This window comes from Pongo pygmaeus, chromosome 5 (genome assembly GCF_028885625.2).
Source record: "Pongo pygmaeus isolate AG05252 chromosome 5, NHGRI_mPonPyg2-v2.0_pri, whole genome shotgun sequence".
Classification (NCBI taxonomy): domain Eukaryota; kingdom Metazoa; phylum Chordata; class Mammalia; order Primates; family Hominidae; genus Pongo; species Pongo pygmaeus.
The window spans coordinates 157,324,190-157,349,824 of record NC_072378.2 but is presented as its reverse complement, the minus strand read 5'-3'; the positions used below and the strand labels follow the sequence as shown (position 1 = coordinate 157,349,824).

General features: G+C 43.2%; 1 protein-coding gene across 8 annotated transcripts in view; it reads right to left on the bottom strand.

The window, feature by feature from the left end:
• ARID1B (AT-rich interaction domain 1B) overlaps positions 1-19,254 on the bottom strand; it is a 433,023-nt gene extending 413,769 nt beyond the window's left edge. For 4 of the 8 annotated variants that reach the window (XM_054493038.2, XM_054493042.2, XM_063666760.1 and 1 more), the window contains exon 1: positions 17,092-19,254. In XM_054493038.2, coding sequence (XP_054349013.2) covers positions 17,092-18,894 — 1,803 coding nt within the window. In that variant the 5' untranslated portion in view covers positions 18,895-19,254. The remainder of the gene's footprint in view (positions 1-17,091) is intronic. The other 4 variants (XM_054493041.2, XM_054493045.2, XM_054493044.2 and 1 more) reach the window with 1 other exon arrangement.
• Between the last annotated feature and the right edge of the window lie 6,381 nt (positions 19,255-25,635).

Below are 25,635 nucleotides of genomic sequence, written 5' to 3'. Positions count from 1 at the left end.
TTAGCTTTCTAGGCAAAAGATACCTTTCATCATAATGATAGAGATTTAAACGTGGCAGCTAAGACACTGAAGATGCCCAGTCCCTTCATAAGTTTAAAAAAAAAAAAAAAAAAAAAGTAAAGGTCCAGTCTTAGAGACACATGGCAAAAGCCTAAAAATCAGGTTGCAGATTTTGTTGTTTTTTTCTTCCTGTGGGCTTTTAAAAATTAACTGCCCACTCATTTGCTTGAGATGGGTTAGGCACAGTCAGCTTTAACTTGAAAAACTGGAAATCCATGATTACCCTCATAGTGATACATTACCATAAACAATAAAGCAAGATGAAATATTATAAAATAGGAAACAAGAGACAGCAAAGACTTCATTTAATTCTAAGCTAAAAACAGAATTACAGGGGTATGCCACTTGGAAACAGTCTCAGCCTCAAATTAGAGAGAAAGCAGATGAGCAGCACACACGCTGAAAACCCAGACAACAGGCATGAGCAGAGCAGTGCCGAGCTTTCCCACCGCAAACAGTGCCGAGCTTTCCCACCGCAAACAGTGCCGAGCTTTCCCACCGCGCAGGAACCCCGGCAGGACCGCTTACGTGAAATTTAACTTACACCCCTTGTCTAAGACAAGGTTATGAGCTAAACTGAATTTTGTTTTAAAGCTGTGAGATGTAGTTTTATTGGCAATTAGAAGAGAGGAATAGTTGGGGACATAAAGAGAAACTTTTCCCAGTACTGTACTTTACCCATAAGGCATACTAATAATAAGGAAGAGAAGGAAGGGCGCAGAGGGTCTCGGGAGCCCTCCCACACCCGAGGAGGCCTGGGAGGCCTGGGCGGCCTGGGGAGGGAGGGAAAGAAGGTGTCCGCTGAGTGCTTTCCACAACCTCCTAACACCACTGAATCTGGTTCCAAAATGACCGTGTGGCTACAAAGACAGAAATAATCAAGACTCTATGTCATGAAATAACCTCACTGAAGAACTGGAGGAGTTTTCTGCCTTACATCTGTTCTTTTAACTATGCATTTACCGTCTTGATGATTTTTAGATATGCTAATTTTGGTGTTTGGTTGACAACTTTTAGCACCATAGTACTTCAATCTGGGTACATAATGAATATTATATTTTGTTGGTTTCTTACTCTAAAATTATCTCTCATCCGGCTGCCTGGATTTCCCCTTCTCTCCCACCTTCTGGCCTCCCTTCCCTTACTCTCTCTTCCCACTTCCTTGGACTCATGGATTTCTGGACGCGTAAACCCCAGCGAATCTGAGACACCATCCAGTCTGTGCACCAACTCTCTTTCATCTAACACAAATGACCTAACAGCCACCGTGTGCTGCCTTACTCCTTCCCAGGCCCTGCAGCAGCCTCTGCCTCCTGAACCAGCCAAGCCAAGCAGGCTTTCCTCTAAATGGCTGCTGACTAGGTCACGGCTGCTGACTAGTTCACGGCCACCCTGGGTAACTATGCAATGACCCAGACGGTGGTAGGGAGCAATGACCCAGATAATGGCAGGGAGTTTCCCTGAAGAGCAAATGTAAATTAATGTCTGGTGATGTGATCAGAAAATCCCAATGCCACCCTCCAGCCCTTGTAGCCCAAATTCTTGCCTCTTCTATGTCTGATAATGACTACAGAGCCAAAATACACTAAAAGCTCCTGAATTATAAGAACGTGGGCCAGGTGCAGAAGGGCTCACGCCTGTAATCCCAGACTTTGGGAGGCCAAGGTGAGTGGATCACTTGAGCTCAGGAATTCAAGACCAGCCTGGGCAACATGGCAAAACCCCCGTCTCTACAAAAAAAATAACAAAAATTAGCCAGGTGTGGTGGTGCGTGCCTTAACTCCAGTTACTTGGGAGGCTGAGGTGGGAGTCACTTGAGCCCAGGAGAGAGAGGTTGCAATCAGTGAACCAAGATCGCACCACTGCACTCCAGCCTGGGTGATAATGTGAAATTGTCTCAAAAAAAAAAGAAAAGAAAGAAAAAAAAGAATGTGCCAGGCTCCACGGTTCATGTGAATGACTGAGCCCAGACTCCCAGACCTCCCAGGCCAAGGCAGGAGGATCACTTGAGCCCAGAATGTAAAGAGACCAGCCTGGGCAACACAGCAAGACCCCCATCTCTACAAAGAATTTAAAAATTAGCTGGGCATTGTACCATGCGCCTGTGGTCCCAGCTACTCAGGAGGCTGTGGAGGGAGGATTGCTTGGGCCCAGGAATTCAAGGTTGCAGTGAGCTATGATCATGCCACAGGACTCTAGGCTGAGCGACAGAGCAAGACTCTGTCTCCAAAAAAAAGAAAAAGAAAAGAAAAAAAAAGAATGCAATTTTACATGTCTTAGCAATAACAAAAAAGAAGTCCTTTTTTTGAAATGTTACCACTTGCTCTTCAGTGGCCCTTGTGAGAGACAGAAAGGTGGGCTTCCAGGTCACTCCACAGCCTGATGGCATCTGAGTCCCTGGGGTCAGGGGTTACTTCCCTGGGTGATTCTGAAGCACAACTGGGTTTGAAAACCACTAGTTTAGTGGAAAGAATGTAGGCTTTAGCACCAGAAAAACCAGGGTATTGAACAAATTCCTAAATTCTACCAGTTTACTTGTCTATAAAATAGAGATAATGATGATGCTTTTGCAAGACTGTTGAAAGGATTGCAGATAATACGTGCAATGTGCCTGGCACACATACTAGGAGTCCATTAATGGTAGTCATTATTACTATTACTATTGCTTTTTATTATAGCACTGTTATTTATGGCTCGTCTAAGTCTTTCTCTAAACCTACATTTCTTTATTTGAGAGGCAAGAATGAGAAGCAGCATATCCGTAAGAGTTTTGCCAATCACTCCTGACTAGAACGACAGGCTGCTTTCATGTTTCCCCAAGTATCAGTCCTATGCAGCCCACCGTTTTTAAAAAACCATGCAAGGCCGGGCCCAGTGGTTCAACGCCTATAATCCTAGCTCTTCGGGAAGCTGAGGCAGGAGAACTGCCTGAGGCCAGGAGTCCAAGACCAGCCCGGGCAACACAGTGAGACCCCATCTCCACAAAAATTTTAAAAAGTAGGCAGGCATGGTGGCATGCACCTGTAGTCCCAGATACTCACAATGCTGAGCTGGGAGGATTGCTGAAGCACAGAAAGTCGAGCCATGACCGCACCGCTGCCCACTAGCCTGGGCAACAGAGTAAGACCTTGTCTCAAAGAAAAGAAAAAAAAAATCCCACAATGCTCAGCTGCTGATTCACAGCCACCCTGACATTTCTGCTGCCTCCTCTGCACCCAGCTGGCTGCTCTCCTTCACTGTGTGCACCAGGAGGACCACTCTGCACTTGGCCATCCTGACCTTAATGACACGCCTGCCTTGCTTCTTCTCCAATCACAGAATTCCCTTTTGCCTTCTCAGGTGCCAGCCACGCCTCATGCCCTCACCCCGGTATTAATCTGATATTAGGGCTGTGCTGGCTGCTGCATCTTCCCAGGTAGGCATGAAGATGCTGTCATCACTGGATTAGCGCTCCTTATGCCTGCCATGCGAACTGCAGTCCACGAAAGCCCCCACATTCTACAAGATTGTGATAAGATACTTTCCCCAATTTTTTTTTCATTGTCCTCATTTGAGAAAGAAACAAGTCATCCTCAGGTGAAAGGATAATTCTGCTTCCCCCATAGTCTATCGTATCCATTAAGCACATTCCCCACACAGACATCCTAAGGACTAAACCTATTTTACACCCACGGAAAGAGCCAGGTATCTATGACAGCTCCCACAGCGCCTGTAACGGATGCTCTGACCCACGATATTTCATAAACCCTAATATACACAGGAAAAGCTCTCATTGAAAGCTATACAAAAGCACTCATAAATTTCAGACTGCCCTAAGCACCTCTCCTTTTGCTAAGACACTAGCTGCAGTACCACTTCAGACCTATTATTCTTATAACGACAACCTTCCTTATGCACCTCGTCCTATCAGCCTACTCAAGCACCATGACTATTATTTATACTGAATTTTACACTAACTGCAAGTATGTTTATTAACAAGGCAAAGATAAATGTTCTTTAAAACTAGTTTTGTCTAATAAAAATCCAAAAATGTGCTATTAATTACTTTTATTCATCATTACACTATGATGGGTCTCACTATGTTGCCCGGGCTGGCCTTGGACTCCTGGCCTCAGGCACTTCTCCTGCCTCAGCTTCCCGAAGAGCTAGGATTATAGGTGTTGAACCACTGGGCCCAGCCTTGCATGGTTTTTAAAAACGGTGGGCTGCATAGGACTGATACTTGGGGAAACATGAAATCAGCTTGTCATTCTAGTCAGGAGTGATTGGCAAAACTCTTACGGATATGCTGCTTCTCATTCTTGCCTCTCAAATAAAGAAATGTAGGTTTAGAGAAAGACTTAGAAGAGCCATAAATAACAGTGCTATAATAAAAATACTCAGCTATTACAAAGCTAATAACTCTCATATGAGTAAAGCTCTAAGTATCAATTCATTTCAAAATTCCAGATACAGGTCATACATTCATCTCTCATTTTTTTTTAAAGATTTCTGCTTTTGAAAGACTCATCTAAATTGTCCACTATGTCAAAAGTATTTAATTCCCAGCATTAGGAAATAAACAAAAATTCAAAGATTTAAAAAATATAGTTTGGAAAGGAAGAGAAAGAGGAGAGTCAAAATGAATTAGCAATGCCCATAATAACAATGTCCTTTTTTAAAAGGACACGGTTCCAGAATTCCTATATTTATCTCTCTATCTCCATCTGTCAGTTGCTCTTCGGATCCTGCACATCAGCACATTGTGAACAGACAGTGGGTATTTTCACCCTGGACCAGGTAGAAAGCTTGCCTGCCTGTACACGCTGACTGCCTCCCTGTGTTATCTGTCCGTGTTCCGTTTGAATCCAATTTCCTTGCATTACCTCTGCCCAGGTCAGGGATGAATGGCCGTCAAATTCCCAGTGGAATAAAAAGAAAAACCCTTTTCTTCCTGAGGCAGCAAGTTTCAATTCACAGAGCACATGGCTAATCTACATATGTGAAGGTCACGGCACTTCAGTCAAAGAGGTTAAGAATGGAACAGCTCACGTAAGGGGTTGTCTTAAACATCTTGGCATGATGCCCAACAAGTAAGACTGTTGAAAAGCAATAGATAGCTTCTGGCAGCAGCAAGGGGAAAAATATTTTGATCATGTGATGCCATACACATTACCTCGTTTATTTCATGTGTGAAAGTTTGAGAGTCCCTGAAAAATACCACATATGCAAATCAAATCCAGATTTCAGCTTTACCAGTTTAGCCATGCTAGTACACCTTCCTCTTCATAAAATACATTTATATGAAATTTGTGGATGCACCAAGAATAAAACTTCAACATATTGACAGCCAGTTGGCTCAAATATCTTAACAGCTGATTACAACTTCTTTGCATTAGTTTTTCCATGAAGCATGAAACTACTTAGACTGGGAAAGGGCATTTAGACTAAAAAAGCATATTCTTTTAAGTTATCCAAATATAACTCTCTTAAATAAAATTCATCTTCTCCATCTTTCTCTATTCTTCTCTTTCTCACTAATAATATAGCAATATGGAAAATTACAGAAACTTAATGCACAATAAAAGATAAAACACAAAACTGCTTTCCTTTCAATTTCCCTCTTCAGTAATTAATTGTAGAATAAAACACTGGTGCTTCTAAGTGCTTGTATCTCCGACCCATATCAGAGTGAAGGAGGAAGGACAGTCTTGTCATACACAATAGACATGGGTGAAAGAGGAAAAGTCAGGACTGCAGAGGGCATGTCTCTGCCTCCTGTACGCATGGCACCTTCCTGAAATGCGTTCTGCATCAGCCAATTCAGGTTAAAGGCAGTTGGCACGAAGATGGGGGGAAAGGGACGATTTCCACACCCAGCAAAGTCATAAAAAGTATGACTGTAATTTTTAAAACTTTCCAGCAGTCCACAATAATAAATACTTGTTTAATACATGAAGAAAATAAAGTAGAAGCAAAAGATCCATTTTACCAATTTGGAAATTGTCTGCCAGCCACCCATTTCCTTCAACTCAAAGTTCAGATTGCTTATGAGGCCAGAGTTATTAAGTCTATATTTCTAATTAAATGGAATAGTAAGTAAAATTTAAACACCCCACAAACTATCTTAATTAATTTAATCACCACTATTTACTCAGTAATCTAAGGACATCACTCTATGCTCAACAATTAATACAATGTTTAACAATTTACAAATATTTTCTGGATATCTACTTCTGTGGTACAGTGCCCCTACACCAACATCACTAAATGTTTATTGATGGTAGGAAAATTAAATTCTTCAATTATAAATCTTCTGAATTTATTTCCTCACCAGTTAAAAATATGACTGCCTAAAAAACAGGCAAACTACAGCAAACATTTTAGAATTGCTCAATAACTTACTTTTCCTAAACACTGGACAAGGTAAAAACATATCAGGAAATTTGAAAACTGCCATGGTATGGATTAGAACTAAGCTTCAAATATAAACCTATTTGCTCTGAAAGACCGATAGTCTGCTAAGTAACTTGTTAAATTAACTAATAGAGAATCGCCTCTAACTCATTTTAATTCCTTATTCATGAGAAAATACAATCCTTTGTTACTCTATTAAAAGGTCCTTTTCATTGCCAAGCAGCATACACGTTTCTCATAAAGTTTAGTCCTCACGAAAATTCCATGAGTTAAGTATCCTTTCCCATTCTTTGACAAATGAGGAAACCACACAGCACAGAGAAGCGAAGTGACTTGCCTGAGGTCACACAGCTAGTAAATGTCTAATCTTCCAGTGCTCTCTAACCTGCCAGCTTTTGGCGCTAGCCCTTGCCCCAAGCCCCACGCCTCTTTACCTTCACTGTTTGTTTCTCATCAACCAAGTCTTAGCTCATCAGACCCCCTTTGCTGTAGGAGCCTTCCTGCCTCAACTCCACCCCAACCTAATCTATATAAAGTGACCCTCTAACATCAAAACTTCTTTCACAAAATCCTTTACACCTTACTGTGTAGCATGTTTCCTTGTCCTTAGTTCCTGCATTGTCCATTTGTGGAGGTCACCAAAGGATCCCATCACCCAGCATGGTGCCCGGCACACAGTGGGCTCTTCACAAACATGCGCCTTCTGCCCACATTATTGCTGTGATGACACAAATCTATAGTTCCAAAGCCCTGACGCAGACGGTTCAATACAGTGAAGTAGATGAACTGAGTATTAAATCCTTCATGTTACTGATGTGAAGGCTTTTCTTTAGCAGAAAAATCACCATATGAATGACACCCAATACAAAATCCAAATTAGGATCACTTTCTCATCAATGTCACAGCACCAAAGAACAATCTCCAAGTACACTGACCTTCCACATAGAATAGCAAATACTGACCAAACGGATTTCCTTGCAACTGATATTGGAAATGAATAACACATTCATTAGGAAAGTTTCAGTTTGGATACATCATCTACTCCATAAATACTTCTTAGATGGTGCACTTTGAGGTATAGATATAGTCTTTTTGCATAAGAACTACAGAAGAAAACTGTAGCCATTCACTTTAATTTCCACTTTTTAAAACACCAGGAGTCTATGATAATATACCAGGGAAAATTAAGGATCATATGTCATCTTTACTCGGTGGATCTTAAGCACCAAGTGGTGCTCAGTAAGTATTTGTTCATAATAGAATTACATTTTGTCCCTGATAGTTCTATAAATCTCAGCATTTTAAAAAAAATTGTTCTTTATATATTTGAGGGAGGACCCCGGTATTCTTAGATTTGACATTCCTGTTTTGACTATTTAGGAGCAGCCCTAACCCTCCATGCGTAATAAATTATAATTTTGCTAAGGATCAAGTCTAAATCATATATTCAGTGAAGTTGAAGCAAACACAGAAGCAAGTTACTTAGCTAATGAGAGACCAAAGTCTAGCACCCAAAAGCTCCAAGAAGCCTACTTTTAAATTTTTGCAACTTCGTTCCTTTGCAAAAAGTAATTCTCCTAAAAAGCCAGTCATTTTTTGCAGATCATCAAAGTGGGAAGGTTTAGGAAGTATAACAGAGGAATGACTGTTGGCCGGAGAAGAGACTACTAATTAATATTAGGGATGGGATACTGAATGGGATAGCAGCTTGGGTCCAATGGCATCAGCCATAGGCTCTGTGGGTAAACCAAAACCAATTTATATAACTGCTGAGCAAGAGTCCCAATCAGTACAAAACCACATTCTGTAAGGGAAACTACAGTGGAATGCAAAAATCTATGTATTTGCACAGGTCTCAGTTTATATTCACAGAATATGTCTGGGATCTAGTGTGGTTTAATAAGCTGTTCAGTGGTGCATAGCTGATTAGGCACTATTTGTTTAAAAATTCAAAGCAGCACAGATTTTTGGAGTGGGAGGGGCTGAGCATCACCTAACTGATGCCAGCAAGGGCTTGTTCTGAGTCAGCCACACCCCGAAGTGCAGCAGGACCAGGCAAAGAACGAGAAAACAAGCCCCACATGGGAAGGCAGGTAGGCAGAGAAGAGAGGGGCCACATACAGATGCCACAGATAGACATCCATGACCTCAGTGAAGGTTTTCAACAAATGTTGGCCTGGCAGCCAACATTCCAGGTAAGGAAACTGACCCCCTGCTGGAGCGCAGAGAAAATTGGTGCTGAGGCTTCCAAATGAGCTAAGGTCTGACCAGCTCCAAGCCCGTGATCTTACCATTATATCAAGATGCCTCATCATAGAAGCTTATTCACTCACAAATCCTCAGAACCACCAAAATAAACTAATACACAGCAAACATGCCAGTCCCCTTGGAATTATGTCTGCTTCTTCAGAAAGATACTTGCTCAGCAGTACCAATGTTCCACATTCCTATTTCCAAGGTCATTTATAATTCATTGGTTAGAGTGAATTTATTATAAAATATACCAGTGGTAACAGAAAATTTAAAGGGCATTAAAATGGGTGTGTAGCTTGATATATGATCACTGAATCTTAAAAGGTGGTTCTCAAGATTTCACAAATTAGATGCCAGCTTCTAAATGAATTTTAGAATTAACAATCATTTCAATATAAGGCTATGAAATATGGTGAGTGGTTTAACTTCTAAGATGCTCATCACAAAAAGAAACAGTAGATACTAAGAATTCTGGAACTGCCTCCACTAATCATCAATGCCTCGCTTTCTGAAAGGTTTATTTCAGGACCCAGAAGCAGTAGCTGAATTTACTCCTCAGCCAGCATACATTATCTAAACAGTTACCAAAAATACCCCAGCAATCCAAGTATCTTCCTAAATCTGAACAGACTGTTTTAACTTTTTTTCCAAGAATCTATGTAATGTAGAAAACTGAGAAAAAGAAAAAGGACCATTCTATATAAATTTGAAAGTGATTATATTTTCCTTCTTTTAGTTATTATTCTCGGTAGTGGATCTATATTTTGCTCTGGCACAAAGCCAGTAACTGATTGGTAGAAATGGAAAAGAGTCACTAGATCACATCAACTGTATCACAACAACCTACAATTGTTGTTGGCCAGATTTTGTTTTGCCAAAATCTACTCCCCCACCGGGGGGAAAAAAAAAAAGCAGGCCAAAGAGACTGCTGACCCACATGGTTGCTATCTGCACTTTGTTTAAATGAGCCAGTTCTAAGTCAATGATGTCAACAATACCACGATCCAGGTTATGAAGGGAGCAAGCGTTAGCAATATCTCTGCATGATCCGCACACCAACAGCAGCAATCCCCAGACCCCAGCTATTGTCTGTCTCTGGCACAGGGCTGATTAAGAAAGTGGGAGCTCAATAAATATTTGCCAATTGACTGTCTGGAGTAGATATTTATCTAACATATACCTCACTGCATACACAAATGCTAAATGTTTACACCTTAAAGAAATAATTATTGCTTCCCAGTACAAGCTCTTAAATAACACTTCATTTCCCCTCTGTGGAAGCTAGTGTTAAAAGTACATAACTGATCTTACAAAGATGTGACTACCTATCAGCATCAGCAGCAGTTCCAGTACAATGCCAATACCTTACACAAACCAAAGACGCCTGTTCATGAGACTAGGCAGGATCTAGAAGTCTCCCTTCACAGCTGCCTTTAAAATGTAATTCTAAAAGGTCAGTCATCTTAATTTAGTAATTTTTCCACATACAAAGAATTTCTGAAGTTCTGCAGAGGACTAGAAAGTAAAAACATGAGGGGGAGGCACAAATTTGGCGGCAGAGAACACTATGGAAAAGGACATGGCACCACCTAGACTCTGCGTTTGCTCTGGGTTGGCGGGGGTGAGACGCCCAAAAACTTCAAACACAGAAAGAACAGAAAAAAGTATCACTACAAATGATTTTCACTAATAGTGGGAAAATAGAATTAATAATTTTTAAGAGACTACAAATGCAAAAGGTGAGGGAAGAAAGGCAAGGGAAAAGTGAGAATGGTAACAGTTCATTTCCACACCCTATTATCTAACCAAGTCCCAGGTTTCTCTCAACTAAATACCCTCAACCTTTAAACTTTAGAAAGGTTCCAAAAAGCTGCTTTTCAAACTTTTAATAACATAACTGGCAGTGAAACTACTAACCTTTGTAATACACATCTCCAAAGAGACCAACTCTATGAGGATTACCCCAAAGTTAGAATGGAGAGGAAGTAATGTACTAATAAAAAACAAAAACAAAAAAAACCATTAGCATCCTGATGCAATGTCTGTGGAAGAATTTACTCACAAACTATGAAGTGATAAGATTAATGGTTACAAAAACAAGATTATTTTACTTACAATACACATTAGCAGCTAACAATTTTAAAAGAAAGAAAAATATTTTTATTTCCGTTTGAGAAGAAGGAAAAGTTCTGGGGATAGATGATGATGGTGACAGCCACACAACAATGACAATGTACTTAATGCCACCGGAATGTATGCCTAAAAATGGTTCAAATGGTAAACTGTATGTTATGTACATATAGCTTACCTCTATTTAAAAAAAAAAAAAACATATATTTAATTTTTTAGCATCCCATTCAAAAAAAGAAAAAATGTAGCATTATGGTCCAGGATTTCTTCTGGATTTCATCAAATATGGCTTCCCTTCCAGAGTCGCCTGATAAGGAATGGCTTCTGGTCTAGTTCTCCAGCTCATCATTCCTCAAGGCCCAGGAAGACACTGAGAAGTGCACCTTACAGAAGATGGTCAACAGAGGGTCAATCTCCTCCAGATTCTGCTGCCATCTACCTGATTTTAATAATGGAAATAAGAGTAGCTATTTGTAAACCAGATATGCTTAAGATTTTAGGGCTTTAGTCTGGTGCCTGGTAATAAATCTCATCCAAGAAACAAGTTAATTTCATCATTAGTTCATCTGTCAAACTCAGTAGCCTTCTAATATTCTTGGCATTGATCCATACAGATGTGAGTTTGAAAACTGCCTACTGGATCCTATTAAAATAAGTAAATCTTGCCTGGCACGATGGTTCACATCTGTAATCCCAGCACTTTGGGAGGCCGAGGTGGGTGGATCACTTGAGCTCAGGAGTTCGAGACCAGCCTGGGCAACATGGCAAAACCCCATCTCTACGAAAAATACAAAAATTAGCCAGGTGTGATGGCATGCACCTGTAGTCCCAGCTGCTTGCGGGGCTGAGGCAGGAGAATCACTTGAATCTGGGAGGTCAAGGCTGCAATGAGCCAAGATCACGCCACTGCACTCCAACCTGGGTGGCAAAGTGAGACCCTGTCTCAAAAAGAAAAACAAATAACTAATGTAAGGAAATAATTTTCTTAGAATTACTCCAAGTCAAAGACTTTGAAAATAGAACATATTTAGTGAAAACTTACAGTGGAAACACATATTCTACTCTGAAAAAATTCACTCACTCAATTAAAGTGAATTGCTAATTAAAACTACATAGTATATATCTACCATTCCATTCATTCAGATGTCAGTATAAGGAAAAACAAATGAATATTTAGGACACTCAGGTAATGACTGACACCTAAGTCATTTTATCTTCACCAAATTTCCTGAAGAAAAAGTTGCTAAAGTACACCAAGTTTCTGGATCAGAATTAATTCACTCAATTACCCAATTAAACCAAAAGGGCCATTGAGTCTTATTCAAATAGCCTCCAAGCTAGAGAAAAGATATTTATAATAGTTCTACATCTATGATACAGAAATATATTCTTGGTAGAGGAACAGTTTTGCCTAGTGCCTCTCCCGGACACCACAGGGAACAGGGTTTGGGATTCCTCAGCCTCAAGCAAGCACACACAGCAAGTGTGCGGCACTACTTTACATATCCACAGAGAACCTGCAAAAAACCTCCCTCCCGTTCAGGAAAGGGCACCTTCGAAAAGGCATGCAACCAAAACCACCCAATCCCAAAAAGGCCTAAGAGATGGATACGGCCCCTTGAGTAATAACAGCAGTGTAAAATGTCATAAAAATTTTATAACATCCAACTTGAAAACCTAAATATTGCAAAAAAAAAATGGAATTGAGTTTTATTAATATTCATGTTCAGCCTCCATAAATCTGTCATTTTATGCAACACACCACAGTTCTATCAAACATAAATATCAATCTCAAATTTACAAATCTACACATACACTCCAAAACAAAAGTGACACGAATGAAATATCAGTGCCTTTTCCACCCACATGGATCAAAGCACACAGCCCCATGAGCTGAGCAGTGTCAGTCCAGCGCAGAGCTGCGAGAAAAGCCTCCAGATTGAGGACACCGGCAAAAAAGCTAATACAGAGTCCTATGCCAGCACATCCAAAATTGACATCCCCAGTGAGTCTCCAAACGGAGTAGAAAATCTCATGGAACCCTAACAAATGTTCATCAAATCACTCATCTCCTAGGAAAGGGTAGGGTTAAATAAATGAAATGATCATCTTTTCGGTTTGCCTGTGATATTGGAATTTATCCTAGGAAAGCAAGTGTTCCTATTACATCAGAAGTCATCTTTTTAGATAGATACACCCTGCCTGGAATGATAAAGAAATAAAGTCTATTAATAAGAAATAGAACTGAAAACTCAACTGCATTCTATTACACCTATTCTCTTTAAAAGGTATCTGTGTCTAATAAAACGATCAAATGAGCTTATATTAAGTCTTCCTCTACATTGTCTTACATTTTTAAAATCAGTTCTCAAACCAGAATTAATGTTTTTTTTTTTTAATATCAGAATAAAGACGTTATTTTCTTCAATTTCAGTAAAGGAAAATGACATTCAGAGGTTAAGTATATTAGTAAAAGTGTCCAAGTGTGATCTGCATTATTTCCACATCCATAACACACTTCTGATACACTATGACATTGAGAAAAATGGAACAAGTATAAAAAGCCTTGCCAAAAATTCATGACTAAATATAGACAAGCAGAGCCAAAGCAAAGAGGGGTTACGGTTCCTCATTATAGATTCAAGGTAAGGATATGCTAGTCCCTAGCATATACTTACTGATGTAGTATTAATATAAACATAAACCTAAGTAATAGCTGTCTTAAAGAGTGGCTACCACTAAAAAAAAAAGTACCAAAATATTGTCAAAAGTATGTACCACAAAAATCAGGACTCCCAATGAAAACGATTTTAAGCCATGCATAATTTCATCCCAGATGATTCAGAAAACAAAACTGCAGACATTTGTTGTATTTTCTTTTCCTGTTTTTTAAATGATAGGCCCTTTCCATGAGCCACAGTTACTAAGTCCACCTTTTCTAACTATACACAGCCATCCATACTTTGGCAAATATATAAACTTAGGCCACAAAAATTTATTTACAAGATTTTAAATATCAGACACCCTAAGATTTAACTGGGAGTGATTTTATCAAACAATATATCTCACACACATTTTAAGGTAATCAGGAACCAGTTTGTAGCTTCCTGCTTCGCATGCTAGCTAATCACTTTTCTTCTAATGGTAAATAAGGCCCTTTTCTTAATACATTGTACTACGTTTTATAAACTAAAAGTTAAAACTGCATTTATGGAATTCAGTAGAAATGTGGACATCATAAAACCTATGTGTGTGAGTAGACCTCAATATTCCTTTTGAGACTGCTCCATCTGAATACTCATCTTACAAAAATCTAGTAACAAACTGAATAGTCAAAAATGGCTTATTTCACTTTTTAAAAAGACCCTTCTCCTATAATACATACATGTTTTGTCCCAATTACGAAAACATTTGCCACCCAATAGAAACTATTTCCTGAAATCAAAAATGAAACTAAAAACGTATTAAAAGCCAAAATATTTCATCATTTAACAATGTGATTTAATAGCATTTTATGACCTACAGTCAGGCAGTAATTTAATATTTTGGACAAATGACTGTTTCTTAGTATAATTACAACAACAAATACTAAATAATACTAGCCTTCCAAAAAGAAAAAAAAAAAAGGATCGTAAAAAAGACACATTCCACATGTTACACGGTAAGGTACTTAAAAGAAATTCCTGAATCTAGGTCGCATGTCCATCACATTTCCCCCCACCTCAAAAAAAAAAAAAAAAAAAAAAAAGGCTATTCCCAAGGGTCATAGGGACATAATGGATTCATTCTCATTCCAAGAAAACAAAATACTGAAAATGATTGGTACCATTAACAAAAAAATACTCTAAAGTAACATGGTCCTACATCTGCCTCTAACTTCATTCGTCTCTAGTTTACGAAGATGTGAATTTTAAACTGCTCCTTTAAAAGCAGGCTGACAAAGCAAACCTTTTTAAAATTAATTACGTGGGTTTATTTCCATGATTCTTCTCTATAACGTTTTTCCTCGTGGGAATCAAAAACAGAAGTTGAAATCACAAGTTTTCTATCAATAATAGAAAAATATATTATCCTTAAAAGCAAAACTCCAATAACTAAAGATCTGAAAACAGCGGACAGCAGTGTTCAGCCTGGGATTCACAAGATTATTTATTAAATTCAGCTCTTCCTTCACTCTGACAAGTCTCTAAGGTATGATTACTGTTAAAATACCTCTTCCTAAAATAAATGAGTTACATAAAAATATACATACAACGACTGTTGTTCCCCTCTAACAGATTAGAATTTTTTAAACTTTCATAGCATTAACATGAAAGAAAAATTATTTGGAAAAAAACACCCAGCACAACTTGCTTAGAATATAGTTTCCCTAATTCATTGTGTAAGCAGTTCAAACAAGGCTCAAATTACCTAATCTAACAAAACAATCAAGAAAAAAGAAAAGATTATTGGGGCATTTCTGTATTCTCCAAATCAAAAGCAAGTATGAAACGATTCTTAGTATTTCACAGGAATATCTGATTTTTCCCCTTTTAATTATTATCTGCACAAATATGTGGTTTCCTCATTTCGTTTTTTAAATACGTCAATTCTAACCAAAACTCCTCATCCACAAATATCTTTAAACAGAACTGATAAATCACAAAAAAATGAAGCTTAAATCTTGTTTATCAGGTGAATTACACATCACCAAAATATATTGCTGTCTATCAAAATCTTAAAATTAAAAAAATTTTAAGGTTTTATTAAGCTGCGTGTGCTGATAGAATTCAAATTTTTCCATAGTTGAATTTGTAAAGGGGAGACTTTTATAAAGGCTTTACAAATCCAAAAATTGGTAAAATTCGTGGTTTACTTATTTTTCAATGGCCTTATCCTCAGCCTCCAATTAAAGTCTATGATATATGTAATGTGCATATTGTAAGACTATCATCAAAGATCTGAATTCTGTAAATGCCCAATACTGGACACCAGCGGACTGTTTTTCTGTATTTGATCCTCTTATTAATAACTATGATTCATAATAGTTTCAGCTTTAAATACCGAACCTTACATCTGCTTGTAATAGAGCTCAGTTATTATTTGTGGCAAGAATTTTTGTGACTGTACTGCTCAGCACTTCTATTTACATCAGCAGTGCTAAATGCCCAATGGTGAGAGGGGAGCCAATCAGATGGCAGATTAGATGTCAACTCAGAGGCAGCTGTCTGGAGACTATTACAGCCAGTTTACCTCCACAATTCAAATTCCAAACCTTGCAAAGGAGATCAAGTCAGTCTTTAGGCTCAGCCTACTAGCAAGAAACAGCAAGAGTGCAGGACACTTCCTAACAGCGCTGTAGGACTCTGGTGACAGCAAAATAAAGAAAATCCAAATAAATACGATCCCAAAAGATCAATTTTCACTGGTCTGCTATCTTACTGGATTTGCTAAATAAAATGCATGCCTAATCCATGATCAAAATAAGTTCAATTGATCCGGAACGTGCTCCTTTCACATAGCCTGCCTGTTGAAGGTGACTCCCTGCAAGCAGCCCGTAAGCCCAATAATGGATTTCCCTGGCTATTCTAAGGAACGAATCGATGTATTTTAGAATATTGCACCTCCACGTCGTTGTAAATTTTGTTATTATTCCTGCCAGCAAACGTTCGAGCTCGAAGCCCGCACCGAGTGTGTCTGAATGGCTCTCCCTAAGTAGGAAAAACCCACTCGCTTGTCACAAAGCTAACCTATTTTCCCTGCCTGGACCTCGGAAGCCAAGAGGGAACGTGCTGTGGCTAAAGGTGGGAGAAAGTTCCTCATTCTTTCCCCCGTTAAAGCACATTGTGGGCGCTCCCAGAGCCGATCGGGTGGCTCTTCGCCTCGGCCGTCCTGGCCGGGAGAGCCTATTTGTTACAAAAACACCCGAACGGTCCCCGCCGCCCCAAACGGCGACCGCGCGGGTGGCGCCTCGGGATCTAGCTTCGCGTTCCCGGGCCTGGGGGAGGAGGGGACGCGGGTGCGGGCCGACGGGGTCGAAGCCACCCGGCCCGGCCCGGCCCGGCGAAGCCCTCCCAGGCCTGGACAGCGCGCCGGCCCCCGGGGCGCCCCGACCGCGGCGGGAGGCGGCCGCCCGTCAAGATGGCTTTGGGCGCCGCGCCCCCGCCGCCCCCGCGGGAAGACGGGGAAAAGTACGCGGCAAAGAAAGAAACTCAGGCTCGCGGCGCGGCGAGGCCGCCGGGCGGAAGCAGGCCCGGCCGGCGCGGGGGTTACCTGGGATCTGCCCATGGTCGGTCCGGGGGTGCCGGGGCTCATCGCCGGGTGACTCCTTTGTTGCGCGGCCGCCCAGGCCGGGCTGGCAGCGGCGTACTGGGCGCCCATGTCCTTGCCCAAGCCCATGCCCGCGGCCGCCTGCTGGCCGCCCGCCGCCGCCCCCGCCGCCGCCGCCGCCTGGGACTGGGGCTGCGACGGCGGCGGCGGCGGCGCGCTGGGGCTGCTGTACTCGGGGTAGCTGCCGCCGTAGCTCCGCATCATGGGGCTGGGCGAGGTGAGCAGCTGATTGAGGGTCGGGGTGGCCCCCGACGGGTGCTGGTTCTGCCCGGCGAAGCGCTGGAAGCCCCCCGCCGCCGAGCCGGCGGCCGCCTTGCTGAGGCTCGCGGCCCCGCCGCCCCCGGGGCCCATCATCATGCCGCCGCCCTGCTGCCGGGGGGAGCTTAGCACCCCGTACCCCGCGGACGAGCCCCCATAGCCGCCGCCGCCTCCTGCTGCTGCTGCCGCCGCCGCGGCCGCCGCCGCCACAGCTCCCGCTCCTGCTCCTCCTGCTCCTGCTCCTGCTCCTCCTCCTCCTCCTCCTCCTCCGCTGCCTCCTCCTCCTCCTCCGCCGCCGCCGCCGCCGCCGCCGCCCGCGCCGGGCCGGCTGTAGCCCGGATAATGGTTGCACTGGCTGTTGGGGTACCCTTCGTGGGAGTTCTGCAGGGGGTCCATGCTGCCGGGGGCCCCGGCGGCGGCGGCGGAGGCGGAGTGCATCATCCCCATCCCGGGGCTTTGTTGTCCGCCATGTTGATCAAAGCAAGGCCCAGCGCGGCCGCCGGGGCCGCCGCTCGCAGGGGCAGCGCTGCCATAGTAATTATTAAACTCCGGGACGGCTGCCGGGCCGCCGCCGCCCCCGGGCACGGCGACCGGCGGCTGCTGCGCGCCCAGGGCGCCCAGGCCCGGGTGCTCGTAGCGGCCGCCCGCCGGCTCCCCCATCTTGGGCGGCGCGTCGTCCTCGTCGCCCGGCTTGCTCAGCAGCGGCGGGCCCGGGGGGTCGGCCTGGCCGCCCGCGGCACTGTCCTTGGCGCCTCCATGTTGCGGCTGCTCCATGTCGGGGCCGGGCTGAGGCGCGCCGCCGCCCGCGCCGCCCAAGCTGTTGTTGTTGGAAATGGGATGTTGCTGCTGCTGCTGCTGCTGTTGCTGCTGCTGCTGCTGCTGCTGGAACTGGTTTAGCTGCTGCTGTAGTGCGTGGTGGTGGTGGAGGTGGTGGACATGGTGGTGGTGGTGGTGGGTATGGTGGTGGTGGTGGTGGTGCTGCTGGTGGGGCGGCGCGGCGGGGGCTTCGCCAACGGTTTTCAGTTTGTGGTTGGGGAGCAGCCCCGTCTCCATGGCCGAGCCCGGGCCCGACGAGGAGGAAGAGGACGCCGCCGCTGCCGCCGCGGAGGAGGAGGAGGAGGAGGACAGCGCGGCGGCGCTTCCACCCTCCTTGAGAGCCGCCTCGGAGCCGCCGCTTTTGGCGCTGTGGGTGCCGGCGGCGGCGGCGGCGGCCGCGGCGCCCGCGTTATGGGCCATGTTGAGTTCGTGACGGGGGAGCAGGGGGTGGTGGTGCACACTGTTCAGGCCGCCGCCGCCGTCGCCGCCGCCCCCCAGCATGGGTCCCGGTGCCGCCGCCGCCGCCGCCGCCGCCGCGCCGCGCGCCCCCGCCTCCAGGTCCCGGGCTCCGGGCGCCGGCCGCGGCCCGGGGAGCGCCCGCCGTTCGCCGCTGCCTGCCCGCGCCCGTGCCCGCGCCGCCGCCGCCGCCGCCGCTGCTGCCCGCGCGGCCATGATCGCCGCGGCGTGGCGAGGCCGGGCGGGGGGCGGGGGGAGACAATAACCCCCACTTTTCAGGCCGCGGCCCCTCCTGTGCGCATCCACGCGGCCCGCCGGGAAGCCGCGACCCCCTCCCCCTCCGCAGGCCCCGCCGGAGCGCCGGGCCGGGCACGCCTTACGCTCTGGGCCTGCTCCCGCTGTGTGCTTTCATGGTGAAAGTTTTTAGTTCAGGTTTAAATGAAACTTTTCTCTTTTCCTCTCTAACCCGGATATGGGTAAATACACGACTAGCTGAGCCTATCGGGCCCAGCATGGCTTGAGAGGGAGCGGGCGAGCTCGAGCAACTATTATCCACTTCGCTCGCATTACTCCCGCGCACTCGCAAAACGTGGACTGGACTCGTCTCCGGGCCGCCGCCGCCCGCCCCGGCGCAGCCTCGCGGGGCCCAGCCGGGCTGGGGCTAAGGCTGGGGCCGGGGCCGGGGCCGGGGCGGCTCGGCGGCCGCTCGGAGTGCGGCGGCGTGGGGCGGCCGGAACCTGCACTTTCCCCTCGGGCCGCTGTCTCCTTGCCAACCGGGCGTTCGCGTGTTTGTTTTCACGTCTAAAAGGAACGATACAAAGGTGGAAAACGAGTCTGACGAGCAGACAAAAGAGGGAGAAGGGCTGGGAAACAAAGTTGTCTGTTGGCCTCAGAGGTTACAAGGAGCCGACGGAGAAAGAAAGTATTTAGGCAATCTGCAAAAGCACAGTCTCTCCCAGGAGTTATGTAATTTTCAGAACGTTCGCCTCTGCCTTGATTTCGGGCCATCGGCGTAATTCCCACAACTTCTTCCAACTGCAAAATTAGGAAAGATTTGAAATGAAGGTTAGCCCCGGGTCAGAGAGCTCTATGGCCTGTACCCAGTAGGTACTCAATAAATGCTTATGACTGACTGCACCCGCCCCAAAGAGAATGTTTACATAACTCTTTTTGAAGGCACCTTAAACACGTATGTAGGTTTGTCAGTGTATTCCCAAAGGAGCATTTTTCTTATATGCACTTGGATGTCCTCTCTCGAGTATGTACAGTGGTGTTTTCTACGCCAACTTTCACATGAAAATTTAACTCTTGGTGCCAGAACAGTGACAGCTATGGGTTAGCTCGTATCTTCATAAATCTATATGACACCTTTCATCATGTTTCAGAGCTTCATGTGCACAGTTAACCCTCTCGATATACATTCATTTCAAAGAGATGTGGAACGACACTATTATAGACATTATATTTAATAAATATAACATCAATAATAATATAAAACAGTCAACTCTAGTCCAAAAGTAGAAATGTTCCATACTTTGTTCTCTTAAAAATTGGTGTCTATTAACATTTTATAATGTTTTTAATATTTGCATTGTTATTAAATGTTTTCAATATTTGCATTGTCACCTAGTAACATTTTAAAAAGCAAGACTTCTTAACCTTAGGCAATGACCCACTTGTACTAGTGTGGACTCAGTTTTCATTGAGAGAAAGCATTTAAAACCTGGCAGAAACAATACTGACGGTTTGGGTAGAGTATAGTTTTCCAAAATTATTTCATTCTTCAGCTTTCCATAAAAACTATTTTAGTTCATTTCCACTGCAGCAGTGGTTATTTGTTTGACCAAGTGTAAATATGTTACATGACTAAATAGAAAAGGATTGACGGGAAAACTGGTGACTAATTGGGGTGGGGGGGGAGGGAATCAGGTGCACACCCAAGGGTCATTATAGAGTGTAGAAACAACAAATTGCAATTCTACGCAAACAACTGGAAAACGGGGTATATCACCGTGTGTTAGAGAGAATAACAGAACCATAAGATGAATTCGTGCCAAATCATTCATCAGTTTTTGCCAAGAGAATACTACATCTTTGTTAGTGTGCCTTTTTGACATTTTTTCCTGGATTTTCTCCCTTTATATATTCAAATACATACTAATTATACACATTACACCACAGAAGTTGAATTTTTAGTTTTTCATATGCAAATATAAATATATGTCTGTTTTGTGTGTATATACATATATTCTAAAATCAATTACATATTTATGCTTTTAGACATTTATAGTTAAACTAAGTATGTACACATCATCATAAAAGTGCATTTTTTCAAATTGATAAAATATATCAAAGTCAGTTCATACAAGTGTAGCCATATGTTGTAGCTTATTTTCACAACTAATCCTAAAAGGGAAAATGAGTCACCAAGTTCAGCTATGGCCCCTTTCCTTAAAATATTTTTTCATATTGGAAAATCATGAAACAAAAAAAAAAATTAGTAAAGAAGTCAAAATCTCTTTTAATTCCGTTTGCTTCAGCAAGTCAACTAGAAGATTGGAACTAAGAGGCTATAAAATAGAGGCCCCCAGCACAATGAAATCAGTCTGCTATAAAAGGCGACACATGCCAGTTTTTCCTCCCCAATGGCAGATGCCACACCCTAAAGCAGACAGAAGGCACTGCAGCCTGTAGGAGAAGCACAACACAAAGCCGGCAGGACTTGGTTTTGTCTTTTAAACCACGGAGAATGCTAAAATACCTTTCTAAAATCTTTGCTGAAGATAAGAAGTGCACTCGAATTTGTTCAACTTTTCAAACACACCTCAGGAAAACAAAATAAAAGCCTGTTTAGTTTCATTTAAACATCCAGGGCTTAATAAACAAAACACCAATTGTCAGGGGTCTGTTACAAAGTGATGAAATAGGTTCCCATTACACAAAAGCACAATTTCAGCCACAGGTTCGAATTTCCATTGTGTTCCTTGCCTCAGCTATCTCATATGGCAATTCTACCTTATTGTTTCTTTTTGATGAAATAAGGTACTAGAAATCACTGCGCTCATTTTTGCTCCTTAATTTTACACCTCTTGCCTAAATTTCAAACCACAATGACAACTTTAATAAGTTACCCTAACCACAAAGAAGCCATGAGGGGAAGGCCCCGAGGCTGCCCGCAGCCACCCTGGGTCCCAGCCGACCTCCCACCCACAGGGTGCTCCCCACGCCTTCATGTTTAGCCAGAGGATTACCCATTATTTTGTTAAACATTCCTTTTTGGTTACAAAAGACTTTTTTTTTTTACTGTATGGAAATATTAATATTCAAATACTGCGCCTTTTGAATAAGTTTTAGGGCACTGAATAAAAGGCTCTTCAACTTGGCCACTTAAAGGGGATTGAGCCAGATGGTAGTTTAAGAATTCCACAGTTCTGTTCTTTTTGCCTCATCGTAGCCCATCATACTCTGTTTGCTTTCAGATTAGTCCCCTTTTACTGTTCTACTTATTTATTCGATGACTGAAACTATCACGATTCACTGCCCATCATATTTCTAACTATTCTTTATGTAATTTGGAAGCAATTTAGAATAAAGCCCTGTCAAGGTTTTACAAATAAGAACTATTAAAGAGTAAAGCTTTGGATACTTGCTTTCCTTTTAGATTTATGAGAAATGCGATGAATAGAGCTAATGGGATTTCCCTACTGATCTTGGTCAGGGACTTAAGAAAGCACGAAACAATTGTCCTTTTCACTTCTCCGATTTAGACGTTAGCAGTGAATAACTGCGTCACTGCAAGATATGGGATGTAGCATTTGATTGGAAACAACTATGCAAATCAATTAGGTAGGATTTGAAAAAAAAAAAAAAGCCTAGGCAAAAAAAATAGTTTAAATTTGGGAACTATGGCAGACGGTAGCACTAATAAACTTACTAAGAAAATTATTGTGGGGATAACAAACCTGGATGGAGATACACTGCATGTAGTCATTCAACAAATTTACCTAGAGTCTACCTTGTGCCATGCCTTGAAAATGAAAGATAATTACTTTGGTCCTGTCCTTCATAGGGGAGATAAACTGTTAACAATCACTCATACCTACTAAGGTCTGCCCTTCAATGTCACATGGGATTTGGCCAGTAAAGAAGCAAGCTCAGACTTTCCCCATCCCACAGCATTTCCTGCAGGGGAGCCTTGCTGGCTGCCATTAGCGGGCACCTGACCCTAATCCTCCCTCTGACACAGCTCCGACTTGACACCTGGAACCCACCACTGTGGAGTTTGGACTTCCAGAACCTTAAGTTTAACATCAGGCTACTACAGTTTCTCTCCAAAGTCCTTAGAAACATAGTAACACCAGTGAAATACATTAAGAAACACCTTACTACATTTTAATACATTGTACTTTTTATTTTATCCTGGACTGTCTGCTTTTGAATGACTTTGTTACAGCCTCATTTATAAATTTCTTGTAACTTTTAGACGAATGTATGTTCAATGGCTTCTTTTATTTCCAGTACTGTCCTCAATCATTTTGCCATTAGTGAAAATCACTTACTGAGCACCTACCAGTGTTTTTCAGTATTCTACATCACATCATGTAGTCATCTATGTGGCCGTTCTTAGTGATAACATGCTGCCTGGCTGGCTAAAGGTCCTGCATAGGTAACTCCTCTCTAGTTCCTCAAAATAAATATTTGGGTAGTAAGCATATATAATCAGGTATACAAAGAAGTCACTTGGCAGTTGAATCACCTCAGTTTTCTAGAAAAGTTTCAGCAACTTACCTGAAGGCCTTCTAGGTCTCTCACAGATATGATTAATTGCTTTATAGTACAGGTAAACTTTGAGAATAAGACTATATTTCAAAAACAGTAAGTCCCAAGTAACAACTCGTGCATTAATGGAGCGCATTCCTTGTTTTTAGTTCACCTTGCTTATACCTGATGACTTGGTTTCTAATTTATTATGCGAGTTAGTGAGCACCTTTAAGGGTTTATGACAGTCATCTAATTGTCTTGGTCAGGGCCAAAGGACTTGGTTATATGCTTTTCGTACACAAAATGACATAATTTCATTGAGGAATCTGCTTATTAACCCATTCCCCTAAAAATGCCCAAGTTAAATGTAAAGAATTTTTTTCTCTCTCTAACTTGAAATTACATTGCAACATGTTAACTCTAAGACTTAAATTTCAGTGAGCTCTCCCTGGCATCTTCTTGGGCCCTCAAGCGACACCTGTGTCAAGCTGTACTCTGTGTAGTATAGGTGACCCTCTTTCTCAAGGACCGGACATGCCAAAAGGTTTCCCTGCCAAAGCATAACCCACAAGGAGCATCTGGGAAGGGGACTCCTTGCCTCAACCCTGATTATTCATTTGACAAGGAACTGTCTATCACCTACTCTGCCCTAGCCCTGTGCTAGGTGCCGTGGGCACTATAGTGAACAGTAAAAACTAATAATACTTGACCACATTGAATGTACCAGATCATTCATTGAATGATCACTAGTGGAGAGTTACAAAGCAATAGGTTCTGAAGGAAAGGTACAGGGTCCTATGAGGGAAATAGCCAGGGAGCCTGATGCAGACTGGGGGCTGAGGGACAGCTTTCCTGAGGAAATGTGACTTGGGCTGAACACTAAAGAAAGAGGAGAAAACATTAAATAAAGAAGGGAAAGAGTGCCGCAGACGGCAGGAGACAAGTGGGACTGGAGAGCAGGGTGAGGGCAGGCATGCTGGGAGTGAGGGCAGGCATGCTGGGAGACGGGGACCACCATGCTTGTCCCAGGCCCAATTAAATCAGGGCTTGTGACCCAAAAGCAGTGGGAAGTAACCAGGGCATTTAAGCAGAGGGCTGACACCACATCTGGGTTATAGCAAGAAACCACTGCTAGGAAGACAGCACGTTAGAGGTGCAGCCAGAGCTAGAATCAGGGGGCAGGTCCCAGGAGTCAGGGCTCAGACCTCTGGGACCTCTGGGAGGCCTGGCCACTCTCATTTATTGAGGCTCTGAGGATATTATGATATTTTTAAAAACCATAAAAGAGGATCATACAAATGTGTATTTTAATGTTTACATTTTTAAATTTCTAATGTACAGACTCAAGAATACAATGCCATACAAATACGCCTTTTGCAGAATAAATCTTAAGATTTATTTATTTTTTAATTCATAGGGCAGTGTGAGCTGATAATAGATCCCAACCTAAAAAGCAAAAAACATGATGAACATCTTTTAATCTAGTCGTTGTAACTCTAGGACTAAATGTATAACTATACCTGGCAGCAACACCAACGTCTAAATGTAGGCCTCTTTGTAAATGACTCTCCTAATTATCTGTGATGATTGCGCATAGCCCAAGTGAGAAAAGAGAGATGGTGGAGTTGTATGGGGACCAGAGGGACTATGGGGATAGAGATAAGTGAACTGACCCCACAGAGTCCACTACTTCAGAGTGTGCAGGTTACTCACTGCTCAAGGCCAAGGAGGTGGGTGGGGGCTCTGATTCAGCCAGGGCCTTGCATGCCACTCATTGAGTCCTGGCACAGAGCTGAGTCCACTGGAGAATGGGGTGTCTTTTTCTAACTTACACAAAGCTCCATGTATGCTAGCAGTGGCCTCCATGAGAGAGACGGTGAGGAGGTAACACTGAAGAATGAGGTCGTAGATTAGATAAGGAGGTGAGAGGATGGCAGGGCCAAGGCCTTCTCTTTCCTCTTTTTCCTCTCCATCCCTTCCTACCCAAACCAATATATGAAGCAACTGGAAGTTCCAGCTTTTATCCCTGCCATCCAGACCATTCCACCCTACCCATCAATCCTACCCAGCTTGCTCTCCCACCCCTGCTCTGATAAGCCAACCCTGCTCACGATAGAAACTTAGATCTAAAGAAAGCTTCAGGCTGGGCATGGTGGCTCATGCCTATAATCCCAGAACTTTGGGAGGCTAAGGCAG